Source organism: Phyllobates terribilis, unplaced genomic scaffold (genome assembly GCF_046119375.1).
Source record: "Phyllobates terribilis strain yellow unplaced genomic scaffold, ASM4611937v1 Scaffold_11__3_contigs__length_659146591, whole genome shotgun sequence".
Taxonomy (NCBI): domain Eukaryota; kingdom Metazoa; phylum Chordata; class Amphibia; order Anura; family Dendrobatidae; genus Phyllobates; species Phyllobates terribilis.
In genome coordinates this window covers 621,485,664-621,505,775 of record NW_027362771.1, presented here as the reverse complement: position 1 = coordinate 621,505,775, position 20,112 = coordinate 621,485,664, and the positions used below count along the sequence as shown (strand labels likewise).

The following is a 20,112-nucleotide window of genomic DNA, read 5'->3' as shown; positions in this document are numbered from 1 at the left end:
ACCATTTTCACACCATGGCCAATTAACAGACAAATCAGACAGCAGGGTGTATGCTCATTTTCTTTCTGTCTAAGGTTTTGTCTGTTAAATGGCAAGTGTGAACATGCTCTTACATTTTGCATAAATACCAAAATATTGTCTGGCTCATTTCTTTGGTTTTGCTGTAGTTTCTTTTTCTTTATTCAAACAGAGACAAAGAGTGACTGCAGACTTGTACCCCATTAATCCTGACCTATATTGTATTTGCATGCTTGACAAAGAGATGAAATAGGTCAAAATTTATATTTGGTACAATACATTATTAATACATCATCACCCTGTTTTGATACTGTTCAATATACCTACAACTACCAGGTGTTTAAATGATTTTTTATTCATTGAGGAATATCAAGATTTACTTTCAGAACTTTTATTAAAAGAACAGTTACTATATTTGCGGTTGTAATTTTTGTCTATAATCTGCTCATTGCACTTTTATCTTTATTTAATATCAGATATTCTTTGGAGTTCATCTCTGGTCTGAACAGTAAAATGAAACATTTAGGAAAAAACATACATATTAGCAATGCCCAACTGGATGCCAGGATGGCAAAAACCTCCATGACTGCTGTATATTTGCCCTGAGCACTAAGAGAGGCAGGAATAAAGGATAGCCAAACACTAAGGAAGGCCAACATACTAAATGTAATAAACTGAGCTTCATTAAAACTATCTGGAAGTTTTCTAGCTAAGAAAGCCATAATGAAGCTAATGGTAGCCAGAAGAAAGAGATAACTGAGCATGGCCCAGAATGCGATGGACCTATCATTACAGTCAATAATAATGAGTTCTGCCTTATCTTCTGTGTTGAGTTTAGGAAATGGAGGATCCACTGACATCCAAGTAATACACAATATTAGCTGTAGAAGGAAGCATTTAAAGATAATTGAGTAGGAGACTTTTAGGGTAGTCCATTTTCTTAGACTACTTCCTGGTCTAGTAGCCATAAAAGCAAAAACCACCATGATCGTCTTGGCCAATATACATGCAACACAAAGAGTGAAGACCAGACCAAAAGATACCTGACGTATTAAGCATTTATCATGATGAGGGTAACCAATAAAACCCAAAGAGCAGAAGAAGCAGAGACCGATGGATATCAATAGAAGACAACTTAGGGAGTAATTGCTGGCTTTCACAAGTGGTGAATTTTTGTAATAAAAGAAAAAACCCAAGATAAGAGCTGGAATTATTGATGACATTATGGCAGTTGCTGCTAAGGTGGCTCCTAATTGATCCTCATAAGAAAGAAACTCTACAGGTTTTGGGAGACACTTGGATTTTTCAAGACTTGGCCATTGGTCCCATGGACATCTGAAACAGTTCAAGGAATCTATAAATGGAGAAAAAAATATATTTAGCTTGTTTCATAATGTCACTATTTTGTTGAAATATTTAAGACCAAATAATGGCAGCCATTTTGATCTAAAACCATCTCAACTTCTAGTATGCTGAGGAAGGAAGGACATCTGTTTGTATGGAGAAAGATCTGCTTACTGTGCTAAAGGAACAGAAGGACTGATGTGTCACTGTAAGGTTGGTGGCCCTCATATTAGTTAGTGGGTTAGTCTGAAGGGTCAATTCAAGTGGTATTTGTGTAGAAGGTTTGTGCCTGAGAGTGACCTTTTTTCCTTTAGGGATGATAGCCACCCAAAAGTTATACTTACTTTATTTTCCCTTCTTTCTGGGAATTTTCATGAAGGTAGCTTCTGTACCATATATAAATGTTGAAGCTGGGGTGGACAGCTTCATTAAAGGTGAAATGGTGCAGTTTTTGTTTTCTGTAGGGAACTATAATAGTGGCTATTGAGGTTAAAAGTAGGAAGAAAACTTACGAGAATTGTTCAGAACTAGAGATAAGCAAATTTGTTTGAGTAGAATTGAATTCTCGAATTTTACAGAATTTGAATTTTTGGGAAATTTGCACTACAAAAATGTAACAAGATGGTGGCCAGATGAAGGCCATTTTATTGAACCATAAACAATTACCATAGTCAAATTATAAAAAACTAATACTACTCATTTCACAGCTCACCTATTGTCACGCTGATGGGTGTACACTCTCTGTGTGACTGACCAGACTTACCCCAGAAAGGTGGGGCTTAGTGCCTATAGAGTATACATAAATCTTCTGATGGCCAGGTTGGACTTGGCTGCCAGTAGACACCGAGCAAGACTCCAGTGCAGATCCTGGAGGTCACGCTCCACCCAGAAGTCAGACTGTGCATGATAAGATGGATGGGAAGGGAACCACTGCGTCTGAAGAGAGATAAGCAGGGCAACCCCTGAAATTTGCCATTCTCAGTCCTGAGCTCCCTGATGTCCCTAGATGGTTTCTTTCACCCCATGTGGTGATCATGTTCCTATTTCTATCGTTCCATAAACACAACCCTGGCTAGTGCTTTGTGCAGCAGGAACACAAGTCCTTCTGTATGATAGAGACACAATGGGAAACAGACAAGGTTAAAAGAAACAGCAATCACTCATCATGCACCCAAACTACAGAAAGGTGTAAAGATAAAGGAAGGATGAGGCAACCCATAAGGGAGATATTATTATTATTATTATTATTATTATTATTATTAAATATTTATATAGCGCCATTAGGTTCCATGGCGCTTTACAAGTGTAGGGGCAGACAGGGACATGAACAGGAAACATCAAACGAGGCGCACTGGTACAGTAGGGCAGGGGGTCCAGTCCACGAGGGCTCACAGTCTATAGGGGGTGGGTGGGGAGACAGGAGGAAGGGGAGAGGAGAGGGTGAGATGGTGTAGAGGATGGGTCTCAGTGTGGGCTGTAGGCCTGAAGGAAGAGGTGGGTCTTTAGGTTTTTCTTTAAGGTTCCCAGGGTAGGGGAGTGTCTAATGTGATGGGGGAGAGAGTTCTAGAGTATGGCGGATGCATGAGAGAAGTCTTGTAGGCGGTTGTGGGAGGAGGAAATGAGAGGGGAGAAGAGGAGAAGTTCTTGAGAGGAGCGAAGATCGCGCGGGAGATAGAAAAGGAAGACACCAAACAAATTTCCAAACGACAATCTCAGCAGATGACGACTAGCTGACTTCTCTTTCTACAGCTCACATCTTCAGACCAAAACCAAGATATACCAAGCTATCACTGGTAAGTACTCAAGTTAAGAGGTGAGTACATATATCAGAGGGGAGTGGAGAAATAAGAACATATGAGGTAACCCAGGATGGAAAGCTCTAGGAGACAAACAGAGCTGCTAAACACTTGCAACACAGGAACAAGGGAAATCTGCATAGCTAACTGGAAAGTAAAATATATCCAGACAGTGCAGGCATGTGTGTAACTAAACTTGTCATCTTCTGAGCCCTGCAAAAGAGGAGACCACTCTCTGTCATGGTATCCCCATGCCAGTACCCCCCCTCCAAAGAGGGGACTCTGGACCCTCAGGACCAGGTTTATCTGAATGAGAGATATGAGGGCTGGGTGCGTTGGTGGTGGTGACCGCAGGTAATTACTCACAGTATGTGTGCACATTGCATGGTGTACATAGGGTTTACCTATATACTCCCCTCATGATATTTGCAATATGCTGTTCTGCCACCAAACCTTCCACTATGGTAGGTCATGTCATCCTTAGGTATCCTAATGATTATTTATAGGACCATACAGAGATATTTTCCACCATGTACCCCATTTTAGTACACATTGTAGTTTTTGTATGTGTCTATTCACTTACCTCACCTGTATGTATATTTTTTTGATAATAAAGTTTACAAGTTTTTCAAATATTTAGCCTTCAATCATCATTTTGGGCTTACGGCTCGTCCCCCTTCATTATCTGAATAAGAGGCATGATAAGACCGAATTAACTTGATCGCATGAATATCAGACACTGGTACCCAAATTTTCTCCTTAGGATCCAAACCCTTCCAATGCACCAAATACTGAAGTGACAGGTGTACAAAGTGGAAATCTAATATCTTGCCTATCTTAAACTCCAGATTTCCATTAACAATGACTGGGGAAGGGAGCTGGTTCTGAGGAAGCAATTTATTTTTTGAGAAGTGATCGGTGAAACACATTATGGATTTTAAAAGTTGGTAGCAAAGCAAGGCAAAATGCTACTGAATTGATTACAATGATTATCTTATAGGGGCCGATGAACCTAGGTTTCACTTTCCAAGATGGAGTTTTCAATTTATTGTTTTCAGTAGACAACCACACCAAATCATCAGCAAACAGGTCTGGACCAGATAAGCGCTTCCGATCATCCATACTCTTATATTTGGAACCCATCATTCTCAAGTTATTAGGAACCACCTGCCACACAGAGGTAATAGATGAAAAAAAAAGTTCCTCCCCAGAAACTCGTGAAGAATGATTTACATTAAAGGAGCAGAATTGAGGATGAAAATCATATAGCCCAAAGAACGGGAACTTGCCTGTAGATTCATGATGACAGTTATTCACTGCAAACTCAGCTAAGGGTAAATAAGAAACCCAATCCTGCTGATTTATGGAAGCAAAACACCTCAGATATGTCTCTAGATTTTGATTGACCTGGTGTACAAAAATGAGAGATGAATACCTAAATGAGCACAAAATGCCATGAAAAATTTTGATATAAGTCGGGACCCATGATCAGAAAAAAATATGAGAGGGGAGGCCATGAAGTTTCACAATTTCATTAAATGAACACTTGTGCTAAAGTTTTAGCATTCGGAAGAGCGAATAACGCAACAAAATGAGTCATTTTGCTAAATCTATCCACAACCACTAATATTACCATTTTACCTGTGGCCACAAGCAGATCCATGATAAATTATACTGTCAGGTGAATCCATTGTCTACAAGGAATAGCCAAAGACTGCACAACCCCGAACCGATGAGAATGGGAGTTTATCGAACGCGCACAAATATTGCAAGATCAAACATAATCCTGAACATCCTGGTGCAATCTTGCCACCAAAAATGACGAAAGAATAAATACGTGGTTGTTTTACTACCAGGAAGTCCCGCAAGAACTGAATCATGATGTGTACTTAATATTCTATGTCTGAGGTTCAAAGGGACAAACACTTTTCCTGGAGGACAAGCAGCAGGGCTGTCCCATAAGCTTCTTCAACCTCCTTCTCCAGGGCAGAATATATGGCAGAAATGATGACTCCTCTCTGCAAAATGGGAATGGGCTCACCATCATTACCTGCCCCCGGAAAACAATGGAACAATGTATCTGCTTTGATGTTTTAACCCCCAGATGATGTCACAAATATGTTAAACCTGTTGAAAAACAAAGACCACCTTGCCTGTTTAGGAGTAAGTCATTTACCAGATTCCATATATAGTAAATTTTTATGATCAATGATGACCATGACCAGATGTATTGCTTTCTGCAAAAAATGATGCCATTCCTCGAAAGTCAACTTTATTGCCAAAAGTTTCCTATTGATAACATCATAATTTCTTTCAGCGGGTGGCAATTTTTTTGAGAAAAAGGCACATGGATGCCATTTATTTGGGGACAAACCCTGGCACAATACAGCCCCTACCCCTACTTCCAATGCATCTAAATCCACAATGAACGATTGGATAACATCAAACATCAGGCTGTATGTTGGCCAGAGCAGAAGCAAAACTTTTCATTAAAGAAGCAAACGCTTTACAGACCAGATTAGAACATCACAAAATGTCTGTCTCTTTCCTGGTCATATTTGATAGTGGTTTAGCCACTACTGAAAAGTTCTTGATGAACCTGCAGTAATAGTTGGCAAAACCCAGAAACCGCTGTATATTTTCAGGAAGATCCCTATCGAGGACCTCCCAGAGTTTCGCAGTATCTATACGAAAACCAGTGAATTATTATAAATTCCCCAGAAATAGAATATGTTTCAATATTTATGTAATCTGATTTGTATAATCACTAAATAGTCTAAGTTGGTGGAGTAAAATGAGAAAAATATAGGCATAAATTGAATTTATGAGATAAAATAACTAAAAATTGTCATGTGCATATGTATTCACCCCTTTTGCTATGAAGACCCTAATCATTTCTGGTGCAAACACTTACCTTCATATGTCATGTGCTTTGTCCACCTGTGTGCAATCTAAGTGTCACATTGTCTGTCTGTATATACACAGCTTTGCTGAAGGGCCACTGAGGCTAAAACACCATTAAGCGAGAGGCACGACTAACCAAACAACACCATGAAGACTCAGATGATCTCCAAACAAGTCAGGGACAAAGTTATTGAGAAGAACAAGTCAGCGTTGAGTTATAAAAAAAATATCCCAATCTCTGATGATCCCCCAGAGCACCATAAAATCCATTATCATCAAATGGAAACAACATGGTACAACAACAAACCTTTTAAGAGAGAGCCGCCCCCCAAAACTCTCAGCTCGGGCAAGGAGGTTGTCCTGAGGAAGAAGTTTGTACACTTTGAAATGCGTTGACTAAATAAACAACTTACACTCGGATTGGCATCCCTCATCCTTTCTACATGGCAGCACAGACTTAACCCATTTGCTTCTCCATTACCTGTATTTTATGGAAGAATGGTCAGAAAAAACCTTTCCTTACACACAAAAATTGTAAGGCTCATTTTGAGTTTGCCAAAAGACATGTGGGAGACTCCCCAAATGTATGGAAGAAGGTGCTGTGGTCAGATAAGACCAAAATTTAACTTTTTGACTACCAAAGTAAACACTATGTCTGGCGCCAAACCAACACAGCTCATCACCCCAAGAACTCCATCTTTTTTTGGCAGCAGGGAAAGTGAAAATGGTCCAAGTTGAAGGGAAGGTGGATGGTTTGAAATACAGGGATATCCCATTTATCCCTGAGGATCTGATTAAAGAGCTCTGTGATGAGAGAGAGAGGGTATGGATCCCCAACGGTGATCTGATTAAGTTTGCAGAATTCCAAGAAGGGGTGCAGCCCCACATCTTTTTCATAACAAAGAAAAACCCTGCTGCCAAGGGAGATAAGGAAGGTAGATATGCCCTTTAACAAGGCTCTCCATAATGTAATCTTTCATGGCCTGCCTCTAAGGACCTGGACCTGAAATGTTATACAGCCTGTTGTTTGGCAATTTGGCCCCTGGAACTAAATTGATTGAGCAATCATAAGGGCAGTTAGGTGGCAGCTCTTGACACCCTTGCTTTGAAAAAACATCCTAGAAATCAAACAAATACTCTGGCAAGGACCTGGTAGAGACCATGGATATACAGGTGCTCATGCAGTTTTTTAGACATGATTGTGTGAAGTCAGCCAAGGGAGATCTGGAACCACCGAGAATGATAGACCGTCTAACATATAATAGTCAATGGATTCAGTGTGCATGGACCCTACCTGGAGACGTTAATCCTGAATGACCTGAGTGAAATGCCCCTGACTCAGGGATGCAGAATCGATAGCAATTATGAGAATAGGCTTAAGCAACTTATGAGGAGTTAAGCCCTGGGTTTGGACAAACAGGACATCAACAAAATTTGACGAAAAAAAGGCAGAAATTAACATCTTTCTTCTACTTAATAGGATATTGGGGAGGGGGATTGTGACCTACCAACTGAGGAAATATACACACCCAGGCTGCTATCCTCCCAACAACCTGAACTCCTTAGGCGGCTATTTGCGGTTATGTATTTAGGGGAAGTTACCTACAAAATGACCCTTACAACCACAAAACATACCCAAACTTCCATTTTGCGCCGAATCACTGGTGGGCTGGTGCAACGAGTTTCCCCACCCCCAACTACATGGGTGCCTAAGTGGGCTCAGATTTAGGTTCTTTAAGTAGAAGACCTCTAGTAGATAATGGTGTCTCCTTTGTCTTTTTTCGGAGATTACAAACCACATGAACAGATACGGACATGGCGTCCTCTGAAGAAACAAGGGTCTCAAATACATACAGGACAAAGGCATCTTTTACTCTCTCAGAAAAACCCTAACAAAAATGACTCCAAGGAGTGGGATCATTCCACCTGTGTCAGTGGACTAGCTGCAGAACTCAGACCAGAGCTCCTCAACTGCCCAGTCTCCCTGCCAAAGCTTACTTAGTTTGGATTCATCCAGGGCGACACGTTAGGATCGACATGAGTGAGTCCTAGAGCACTAAAAATTCTTCAACCATCCAGAGCGACTGAAAACCAGATGGGAGGGAGAAATCCCATGCTTGGGAGTCCCTCTGAACAAGGAAGATGACTGTACCCACCCGAGGAATGAGGTCGAAGCCTAAAGTACAGTTTACAGGCTTTCATAAAAACCAAAAACTTGCCCTGACTCCAGAGAACCTATCCACCAAATGCAACTTAGGCTCAGATGGGAATTGCCTGGGAGCAGCAGCCACTAAACCTGGGGTTTGTGGTGGGCTCTGCAATATCACAGAACACAGTCACTTTCAGTGACAGATTTTGCAGCTGCTCCTTCAGAGCAGTGGCAGAGTCCATTGTAGACCTGAATAAGGTGGGGCCAGCGATAATGTCATGCTGGCGGGTATGGACCTCCAGCGTGATGGACTAGACTTACCCCGGAGAGGTGGGGCTTAGTGCTTACTGGATATACACAAACCCTCTGATGGCAAGGTTGGACTTGGCTGCCGGCAGACACCAAGCACCACTCCAGGGCAGATCAGGGAGTTCATGCTGCATACAGAAGCCAGACTGCACACTGCAAAACAGTGAGAAGGGAAGCACTGCCACTAGGAAAAGATAAGAGAGGCAACCCCTGAAACTTCCCCTGCGCAGCCCTGAGCTCCCTGACGTTCCTTGATGTTTTTTTTCACCTTGTGCGGTGATCTCACACTAGCCGTGGCAGCTGAAACACTAATCCTGCTGTATGATAAAGACACAGAGGGAAACAGACAAGGTTAAATTAAACAGCATGCGTCGGCTCAGGCGACCGTTTTCCTGTAGATCACAGCTTCAGGAAGATGGCCGCGGTCACCGGAAAGCCCCGCTCTGCCGTTCCGCCGCTCTGCCTCACCGTCGTCAGCTAGATACCAGCCCCGCAGCATCTCATCTCTTTTTCTGCTGCTGCCGCTGTGTTCCTGAAGGAGGGAAGGAACAGAGGACCCTGTGATCCCAGTCCACCAGCACCGCAACTATCCCGTGAGCTATGTTCGGACCATAAGACGTACCCCCCATTTTCCTCACAAATTTGGGGTAAAAAAGTGCATCTTATGGTCTGAAAAATACGGTATATGTTTTAATATTTTATGTATCATTTGGCACCCTGCATCTGATGCTTATCAGCAGTTTACAAATACTTTCATTGTCATTATTTTTTTTATTTTTTTCCTCTTAGGCATTGTTTTTTTTTGGTGCTGCATGACTTGCCAGCTTCTATATGTTTTCTCGGGATCTACCATCTTGCTGAGATAGCCCATATCTCAATTTTTAAATCCCTTTTTGACAGGATTTTTCTTTTTTGGAGTGAAAAATATGTTTTATACTGGAATGAATGTGTCTGTTATTGTAACTCAACCCTTCTTAGCCCTGTTCACATTCACAAGCTGAGCTGCAGTATCAGAAAATTCAAAACAGTTTATACGGCTCTGTGCCTGCATAAACTATGGAAGAACTATAGTGCTCCAGCAAGTTGTGGAGCTGATGTGACTTCCTAAATTCAGAATAAACATACTTTAATGGCTTATTCTAAGAAAAGACTGTAAATTAAAATTCTTAGAAAACTCCTTTTGAGGAGTTGCTCACTTGGGAAAACCACTTTATCCATTTTAAGACGGCCTCACTATCAGTACTTGGTCAGTATTCGGTCAGTATTTTTTCTCAGGAGTGGGAGACAAACCCAGGAGTGTGTGAGAAATGCAGAATTGGTGACTTGTTACTATTATACCTTTTCTCTGATTGTTCCTAACCTGGTTTTGGCTCCCACTCCTGAGAAAAAATACTGACTGAATACTGACCAAATACTGGTCTAAGAAATGTAGTTTGGGTTCAGGGACACAGTCTCGTTTTGAGACTTGAATTACAGTTACACTACGGTGGAACATCACCTGTCTGATTTGAGATTTCTCCATGTAAACATGGGACACATTCATAGCAACATGTCGGTTTCCCTTGCAAGGCGGCCTTCCGGAATCCCATGGTGCAGCTGTTGCTACATCTTGAGCGTGGGACCTGGAAACAGTAAAGATTCATTTTATTACTTTAGACTAAGTGCCCAGGATGCAGAAATGCTGCGGAGCGTTTCTGCATCTCCCTGGCAGAAAAAAACGCTTGCAGATTTTACATGCATTTTTTCTGCCAGGTAGAAGCGTTTGTGAAGCGTTTTTAACATGCGATTTCGCATGCGGGTTATCAAGCGCTTTTCCAGGCGATTTTAGCATTACTTGGAAAAGTGCTTGACAACTTCGTCACACTATATAAATCCATGCAACCGGCATGGATTTATATAGTGTGACCAAGTTATGATTCTGCAAATGCAGCATGAATAGTAAAAAAAAGAATAAAAATGTTGAAAAATAAAAAAAATCATTATACTCACCTTCTAATGGCCCCCGCTCTGCTGTACGGTGCGTCCGGTGTCTTCGGCTGCTCGTGGTGCTATAAAAAGGACCTTCCATGACGTCATTTAGTCATGTGACAGGTCACGCGACCGCCGACATCAGCGGTCGCGTGACCTGTCACATGACTAAATGATGTCATGGAAGGTCCTTTTTCACCACCGCGAGCAGCCGAAGAGCCAGCAGCACCGCCGGGAGCAGACAGGGGCCATCAGAAGGTAAGTATATGTTTTTTTTTAATTTGAATTCTTTTTTAACTACAGGTACTATGGTATCCGGGTCTGGATGAGAGTCTCCTCTTCTCCAGACCGGGTTACAATCCACTCATTGAATCGCATAATATCCGCATGTGTACGTGCAGTCATGCAGATGTTATGCAGTCCAGGCAAGTCAATGGTGGCGATTTCACCGTGATTCCGCTAAATTAATGATTGTGCTGAGGATTTTTCCGCAATGATAATCCGCAATGGAAATTTCCGCAGCATGTGCACAGCAATGTGGATTATCATTGGGAAACATGGCAGACAACTTAACAAGCTTTTTTAATGCGCTTTCGGGGTGGAAATGTTGCCGCGGAAACGGATTAAATCCTCATCTTCGGCACACAGCCTTTAGATGCTGTGCAATTTACACTGGAAAGATAAAATTTTATATAGTGCCCAGATTGCACCTGAAAGGTTATGTCAAATTAAACAGATAATGAAATGGAGAGGGAGGGGAAAAGTTGAGCAGATGGGATTAAGATTCATAGAATGTAGGACCAAAAGAAAAAAAAATGGATTTTCCTGGTAATTCCATCCATAAAATCAATCTCTTTATTAGAGATTAATTTAAAAACAGATGGATCCATCAAGAGGGCAAAACCTTATGAGTTTCTGACATACGTAGTGCATATATTCCTATGAGTATGGACGCAATGTATGCCAGAAACACGTAAGGTAGAAACCTCATGGAATCTGTTAAAGCTGAGCTTCACCAGCAGGAATTGGCACATATTCATCAACTTTCCAGTGTATCCTGAACATTATTGGCGTGGTGGGCTTCATTATTTCTTTTTTCTATTCTTAGAAATAAGAATGTGTTTTTTTGTTGTTGCCTTTTTGGAGCAGAAACTCTCCAAACCCACAAAGAGTTAAAAAAAAACAATAGTTTTGAATAGAGAGTTGAGGTAGGTTCACGCAACGTCTTTCTTCCGGAGTCCAAGACGTGGAGTTTTTTCTAGACACAGCAGCTCCAAGAGAAATACAGTTGCCTTATTCCTGAAGCAGCTCCATTACCAAGATTGCTATTATTTTCTGCTCTACCACAGGTGTCTTTTCTCAGTATTTTCCTTTACAGTGGCTAGAGGCATGATAGTGAAAGTCGCCCGAATAATAAAACCACGAGAAGCTAAAGAAACATGATTGTTGATTGTAGAGTCGGGGTATGTGCACATAGCATCATTTTTCTGGCAGATTCTGTTTGAAAAAAAGCACTAAAAAAATGGCAAAAATAATGTAAAATGCAAAACGTACTTGTGCATATGTTCAGTCTTTTGAGCATCTTTCAACTGTCTCAAGGCTTCAAAAGCCATCAAGCAGCTAAAAGAAGGGACCTGACTACACTTCATGTGACTATTGTTTGCAAGCCATTCACTAATTTTGCAAAAGAAGACTCTTGAGGAAAACAAAGCCGGTGTTGCACATACTGATAGTTTCTACTTAAAAAACTCAGCCAAAATAAAATAAAAAGTGTGCACACCACACAATGTGTTTTTAAGGCAGTTTCCGTCTGGAATCCAGCTGAAAAAGCACTGTAAAACTAATGCAAAAATTGACACAATGCATAAAAATTTAAAAATGACGTTGCTTTGCACGTTCCGTCTTTTGTTGTTTCTTTTAACTGCTTCAAGGCTGAGAAATAGTGAATCAGTTAAAAGTAGTAAAAAGTTAATTTATTGGAAGCTGCTTGATAGTTATAGTTTAAATTACAGAGAAAAGACGCCAGAGGCAAAGCTGTAGTGAAAAGCTTGACATAACCACCAGCAAAACCACTTCGAAAAAAAGACTACTGACTGTTTCCTGAAGTGGTATTGTCTAGGCAAACCTCAGGGGTCCACCTGCATCTTAAATACAATCTGTGCACATACCCTAAGAGTTTTGTGCGGAGCTTGTGGAGCAGAAACTGGCTATGTGTATACTGGGTCTTTTTTCAGAATTTTTGAAGCAGAAAATGAATATGACCTCCAGGTTTTTGAAGAGAATTTGGAAACATTTAGCTCTGTGGCTATGTGCGCACAGAATCTTCAACTCTCCAAATCTTCAAAATTTTGGAGGTTCTGCTCAGATTCCACTCCAAAACCACAGTAAAGACTTGTTACATCCTTTAACTGTTTCAGAGTTTGGAAACCATGAAGCCCTTTATAGCATGTTCATTCTTCATTTGGAAGTCAACCGTGTTCTATAATAGAAAATATAAGAAAAATATACTACAAAAACAAGGGTAAAACCTCCAGTGGTTAAAAGAAGTGACATGTTCACTCTTCAGGCACCTTCCCCTAGGAAACCACCCACTCTCTATATTTTACAGTATAAAGCAAAAGACACTGGCCGTGAAGCCGCCACAAGAATGCTGGCAAGACAGCTAGCTAAGCTAATTTGGGAAAGGACCACCAGAGCTTGTCTGTAGCATTTTTTTCTGGCAAGACTCAATGGCTGCACCAGCATTTAAAGGATTTCATAAGCACACAATCCAAATTCGTTAACGTATTTTTCAGATTATAAGACACACCAGACCATAAGATGCATTGGGGAGGAATATAGGAAAAAAATATTTTTTATAGCATGATGGTCCATTTTATAGTCCAAATAGGTGGAGTGGAGGTCACAGGAGGAAGGGTACCTCAGGATCCTGGGTGGGAGTAGGGGGGTGCCCCAACAGAAGAGGGTTGTGGTGGTGGTTGAGCGGGATCGCAGGAAGCAAGGTCCCTCCCTCAGGAACCTGGGGGCGGCAGCAGAAGTGGTGAGATGCTGCGCGTCCAGTGTCTGACTGTTGGTGGTCAGGCAGAGCGGCATGTGCTGCTTTTCCGGTGGCGATCTTCCTGAAGCCATGATTTACAGGAAAATGACCACCAGAGCTGGGGCATATGCAGTCAGGATCTTGGCAGCCATCTTCCTGGGCCATAGGGAGATTCAAATAGATCACGGCTTAGGGAAGATGGCCACGGCTGCCGGAATAGCAGCGCACACCGCTCTGCCATACCGCCGACTCCAGCCCTGTAGCATCTTACAGCTTCTGCTGCCACCGTCGGGGTCCTGAGGGATGGAATGGAGGCACCCCGCTTCCTGCTATCCCACTCCACCACCACCGTAACACCCCTCTAAGCTACGTTCGGACAATAATACACACCCTCTATTTCCTCCTAAATTTGGGGTAAAAAAAAGTGCATCTTATGGTCTGAAAAATACAGTAGTTTATTTTTGAAAGTTTATGTTTTTTTAACTCCAGTAATGAACTTAGTGAGAGTACAGCCTAAGGCTACAGTCATACTGTCAGTATTCGGTCAGTATTTTCTTTTGGCATTTGTAAGCCAAAACCAGGTGAGAAACCATCATAGAAAAAGTCGAATAGAAACACAAGCACCACCTCTACATTTTTTCCTCACTCCTGGATTTGGCTTACAAATATTGATGTGAAATAATGACCAAATACTGATAGTGGGGCTGTAGCCTAAATGTGAATCACATCCCTACGATAACTCACATTCAGCTATTTTATTTATTATCATTTGTATTTGCACTCACGTGTTGACTTCCCAGATTCCACAATGTCAGATTTGAATTCAGGGTCAGATCCTGAGGAGGTGGGGCTGAGTTATTATAGATGCCAATCTTCACTTGTGCCAGGATCCCATCTGCCTTCAGCTGCCAGTCATCAACAGCATAGAGTCCAGGAGGATCCCCATTCTCATCAAAATATTTTTCATTCTTCAAGTTAATATTAACCCTGACCCTCCGTATATAATACATGAGCTAGATTGGGAAATGTTTAATTCAGAGTTTTAATAAAGTCATTCTAAAATAAGAGTTCACCGTCAACAATGTGAAAACAACCACAATCATACGGTACTGGATTTACATGTCAGGAGCTTCTAGGAGAACATGAACATTTCCCAGAATTTTCTCTTTTTCAAAGCAAATCCTGTGGATAAATGTCTGTTGTTAGAAACCCTCATTGGAATAACAATACTGTGATATCCAAAGGATTTGCCATAAATGTCAAAAAGATGTCTTTCTAAAGAAGTGGTCTGCAACTCTCTTGACCGCAAGACCCCATTGCATGTTGCTATTAATGAGAACATAGTTCTCTCAATCTATTGGTATAAAAGGTCTGAAAACTGTTGAGCATCTTTGCTCGGAATTTTTCATAACTGTCATATAAGTAGTGTTGAGCCACCCCCGTAGTGTTCGAGTTCAGTTCGGTTGGTCGAACACCCGTGTGTTCGCCGAACTGTTCGTCGAACTGTTCGTCGAACACCTTCGAACACCGTTAAAACCAATGGCAGGCAAACAAAAACACATAGAAACACATAGAAAGCACCTTCAAAGCTGTCCGAAAGCTGACAAACTGCTCAGAAGACACAACTAACACATGGAAAAGTGACAAGTACATATAGTCATGCGAAAGGAAAAGAGGTGGAGGAGTAAAAGGGTGGGAGACACAGATATAGGCATGTCATGCCCTTCTAAAATCCAAAAAGTGAGAAGCCGACACGGCCAGTCCGCTCCTGCCCGTGCCACCTCCGTGTCGCCGGGTTTGTGCCAGAGCCGCGGTGAACCCTGACGGCCAGCCCCCCTCTCCCAATACTGGTGCCTGTCCGCTGGTGGGTCGAGCGAGCCCCCCTGTGGTGGAGGCAGCTCTAAGCTTTTTAATTTAAATTGTCTCTCTAATTTGAATGAATACACTTTAAATCCATTTACAAGGATCTATTGGAGGGCAAGTCTCATGCCAGCAGCCGTGTAATTCCAGCTCCAGTAGCGTCCACTAAAGCTGCTGCAGTTAAAAAGCTTTTATAAGGATCGAGCTCGGCTGTCCACCGCAAGGCATCCTACTGCCAGTCCCAGCCCCTATGCCTTGGGGTGCCTCCTGATGCTCTTCACTGAGTATCCCGTGGTCCCGAAGCATTTCCTTTGAAAAAATTAAGAGACCAAACTACAGGTGGTGTAGCTTGCTTAACAGCCGGGATAATCCGCTGTCTAGCAGACACTGCTACTAGGCACAAAGTATTTCCTGGGCTAGATGCAGTTAAAAATTTGTAATTAGATACTCTCGTTGGATGCTGAGAAAGAATTCCATAGAGTCTCCTGGCACGCCATATATGATTCTCTAAAAAAGCTTCGGGTAGGGGTCTAGGGGACCCTTTTATAGCCAAAATCACGGCCCTGTATCGCAACACGTCACCAAGGCTGAAGATAAATGGAACTGTAGCACCCTGAGGGCTCGGTTGCTACAGAGGTATTGCACCTCACCCAGAGGTGTGATATCTCACTCTCAGGTAAGGATGGAGTGTGGATCAGGACCCGACACCTGCATGCATTACACCACATTGCCGTAGGGCAGGGAGACCAATATGCCCTTGAGATGGGCACGACAGTCCCTGTCCCTGGCTGGAGTGGGGGGAGGGAACACTGAGGAAGGGGAACCCTGTAGTGCAGGAGCAGGGAGGAAGCAGTTCCTGGGTGCATTGAGAAGGGAGTATAAAAGGTGGGCACCATCTTAGTTCAGTGCAGAGAAGTCTGAGCAGAAGTGACAGGGAGCAGGGGCTCTGCATGAGCTCTGCTCTGGAGGCGGGCCTAGTAACAGAGGCCCAGGCATGGAAGAGGGAGAAGGAAGGAAGAGGAGCGGAGAAGGCTCCAGGAACGAGGAATGAAGGGATCCCAGGGGTGCGGACGGGCGAGTCGCCACCGCACGCCCGAATCCACCTGCGTGGAGGGGTCAGGCCAAAGGGGGAGACCGGTCCCCGAAACTAGTGGAGGCAGGAAATGACCCTCAGCTAGAAACCGGAGGCTTTGACATTTTATGTGGCGCAGTCCCTCGCTACACCCGCTAGGAAGGCACCACATAGGGTCAGGGAAACTGGTGCCAAGTTTACCAAGAGGAGGCCCGAGGCAGCCGGACAGAAGGGTTGGTAAGAAAGGCCAGACAAAGGACACACAAACGGGGTCCTGTGAAGCGCTCCAAAGTTATCTGGAAGTTGTCTGAGCCCCTCACCTGGTGAGCACAGTACGACGTGGGCAGCCCTTACCTGCAGACGTGGTCTGGATGATAAGAACTGTGAGTAAAGGCCCTGGACTGCATCACTGACTCCGTGTCGTTACTGCTGCTGCCCTGCACCATCACCCCCATCCTCTGCATACACTGCCCTGAGGCTATACTCCTCCCGTGGGGAGTTATGCTACGCTCTGCTGCACCCATAGCACCAGCCTCAGCGGTCTGCCCTGCAGCGGCGGTTCACTCTGACCGCAATCCACGGGTGGCGTAGTCGAACATTTAAACATCAAAACCACATAAATAGTTCCGCCACTGGTTTGACCGCCCTGAGCCACGGAACCGGGTTGCCGCCATGGAGACTACAACCACCAGCATCCACCAAAAAGGGTCCGGCTCCGGGTGTCCCAAGGCCCAGGGGGTGCATCAGAACATTTTCATCACCTTTCACAATCACCAATGGGACAAGGCAGGGATGTCCTCTGTCCCCTCTCTTATACAGTGTAGTGACGGAGCACCTGCTCTCATCAATTCGCCATAACCCCAATATTAGGTGGATTGAGGTGGGAGGCACCGAGTACAAGTGCTCTCTATTTACTGATGATGTCGTAGTATATATCACTCAATCACATATATCCATCCATGCTGTTATGGCTGAAATAGATCACTTTGTTACATGGTCAAATTTTAAAATCAATGCAGCGAAGTCTGAGGCCCTCGATGTCTCCCTCCCCAAATCCTTACAGGATTCCATCCAGTCCAACTTTCCCTTTGCCTGGCCCTCACAGGGTATCAAATACTTAGGAATTCCTATTCATCGAGACCTCTCCCATCTATGTTATATTAATTTTGGGCCCTTTATTGAACAACTCCATACAGACCACGGTTGGCAAGTTAGAACTGTAAGATTCACTACGTGAACCACTGGTGTTTTGAGGAAAAGCACATGTACACTGTGTTCCAAATTATTATGCAAAAAGTGTTTAGGAGTGATAAGGGAAGAATTTGTTTGTTTGTCAGTTAAACTCATTGATGGTGATGTGTGTCAGGGCTCTTTATATCACTGTAATCAATTGCAGACACCTGTGCTAATTAGTTTGGCAGGTGTGTCCAATGAAAGGCTAGACTACTTAAGAAGGCTGTCCCACATTATTAAGCAGCCTACATTTTCTGCCAAAATGGGAAAGAGAAAGGATGTGTCGGCTGCTGAGAAGCAACAAATTGTGGAGTGTTTAGGTCACGGCATGACTACAATCAACATTGTGCGATGATCAGGATGAAGTGTCTTGGCAATCAAGAAGTATGTAGCTGATTCACAGTACACACGTGTGCGTGCTGATAAGGGCAAATTGAGGACTCTTTCCTACAGGCAATTATGTCAGGTTAAAAGAGCAGCGGCAAAAAAGCCTTGTCATAGCAGCAGACAAGTTTTTGAAGCTGCTGGTGCCTCCAACCTCCCCCAAACAACAAGATGCAGGGTCCTTCAGAGGTTTGTAGCTGTGCATACGCCATCCTGTCGACCTCCTCTATCCACTTCACACAAGCAGAAACGGCTCCAGTGGGCCAAACATTACATGAAGACTGACTTCAAAACTGTTTTGTTCACGGATGAGTGCCGTGCAACGCTCGATGGTCCAGATGGATGGAGTGGAGGATGGTTGGTTGACGGACACCCCACGCAAACACGGCTACAGCACCAACAAGGAGGAGGTGGAGTTATGTTTTGGGCTGGAATCATGGGGAGAGAGATTGTCGGCCCCTTTAGGATGCCCGAAGGGGTAAAGATGAACTCCATAATGTATGTGGAGTTTCTCAAACAGCACTTCCTGCCATGGTTCAAGAAGAAGAACCGTGTATTCCACAGCAAGATCATTTTTATGCATGATAATGCACCATCTCATGCTGCACATAAAACATCTACATCTCTGGCTGATATGGGCATAAAAGGGGACAAACTTATGGTGTGACCCCCATGCTCCCTTGACCTCTACCCCATTCAGAACCTCTGGAGCATCATCAAAAGGAGTGTCTATGATGGCGGGAGGCAGTTCACATCTAAGCAACAGCTCTGGGAGGGTATTCTGTCCTCATGCAAAACAATTGAAGCAGAAACCATCCAAAACCTGACAAATTCAATGGACGAGAGAGTTCAGAAGCTCCTTTCGAACAAGGGGTCCTATGTGAAAATGTAACATCACCTAGAATAAAGTTTTGAGTTGAAAACTGTTTGATTTCAGTTTCTAATAACCTGCTAATGCTTATAATTTCAAAAATGACAATTTTTTTGGTCTTTATTAAAATGAAAAGGTTGATCGAAAAGTTTGGGGGATCTAAGAGTGTGGCAACCCAGTAGTCAGGATTACTTCGAATTCTGACAATATGAGGGTCATGTTGCAGGTAGTTTAGCAAGAAGGCACTTATGTGTCTTGCGCATCTCGGAGCACCAAAATTATTTTCCGGGCTAGATGCAGCTAAAAATTATTATTAATTTTAAATCTGGTGGAGCTTAGTATAGATGGCCTAATAGAATCAGTGCTGTACACTGCTACAAAGCCCAAATTATTTTCCAGCCAAGGTACAGATAAACATGATTAGTAATTTTAAATCTGGCGGAGCTTAGTATAGATGGCCTAATAGAATCAGTACTGCACACTGCTACAAAGCCCAAATTATTTTCCAGCCAAGATACAGATAAACATGATTAGTAATTTTAAATCTGGTGGAGCTTATTATAGATGGCCTAATAGAATCAGTGCTGCACACTGCTACAAAGCCCAAATTATTTTCCAGCCAAGATACAGATAAACATGATTAGTAATTTGAAAGCTTAAAACGGTTGGTGAGGTGATTTTAACCAATCATCAAGCTTTTACTCTCCCCAGGATGACACAGGGGTAGAAAAGTCGTTTCGGATCCATGATTTGTTTATCTTTATGAACGTGAGTCTGTCTACATTATCAGTGGAGAGCCGCGTGCGCTTATCTGTCAGCACACCACCAGCAGCGCTGAACACACGTTCAGACAGAACGCTGGCTGCGGGGCATGACAAGATCTCCAAGGCGTAAGTGGCTAGCTCCGGCCATTTATCCAGATTGGAAGCCTAAAAAGAGCAAGGGTCCAGTGACACAGTCATGGCTTCAATGTTTACTTGGAGATACTCCTGTACCATCGTCTCTAGGCGTTGACTATGTGTCAGACTTCTTGTCTCCTGTGGCCTTGCAAAGGATGGGCTAAAAAAGTGGTGAAATGATTCCGCAAAATTGATGTTACCAGCAGATACTGTGGTTCTGTTACGGTTTGAGTGCTGAACACTCGACGGTCCCACGGTTGGCAATTTG

The 20,112-nt window shown here is 43.1% G+C and overlaps 1 protein-coding gene across 1 annotated transcript in view; it reads right to left on the bottom strand.

Annotated features, from left to right (window-relative positions):
• Nucleotides 1-452: 452 nt before the first annotated feature.
• Nucleotides 453-20,112, bottom strand: part of LOC141167408 (extracellular calcium-sensing receptor-like) — a 30,337-nt gene continuing 10,677 nt past the window's right edge. Inside the window, exons 5-7 of the mRNA XM_073654814.1 lie at nucleotides 14,311-14,538; nucleotides 10,019-10,142; nucleotides 453-1,372 (exon numbers count right to left, since the gene is read on the bottom strand). Of these exons, the coding sequence (XP_073510915.1) occupies nucleotides 453-1,372; nucleotides 10,019-10,142; nucleotides 14,311-14,538 (1,272 nt within the window). The remainder of the gene's footprint in view (nucleotides 1,373-10,018; nucleotides 10,143-14,310; nucleotides 14,539-20,112) is intronic.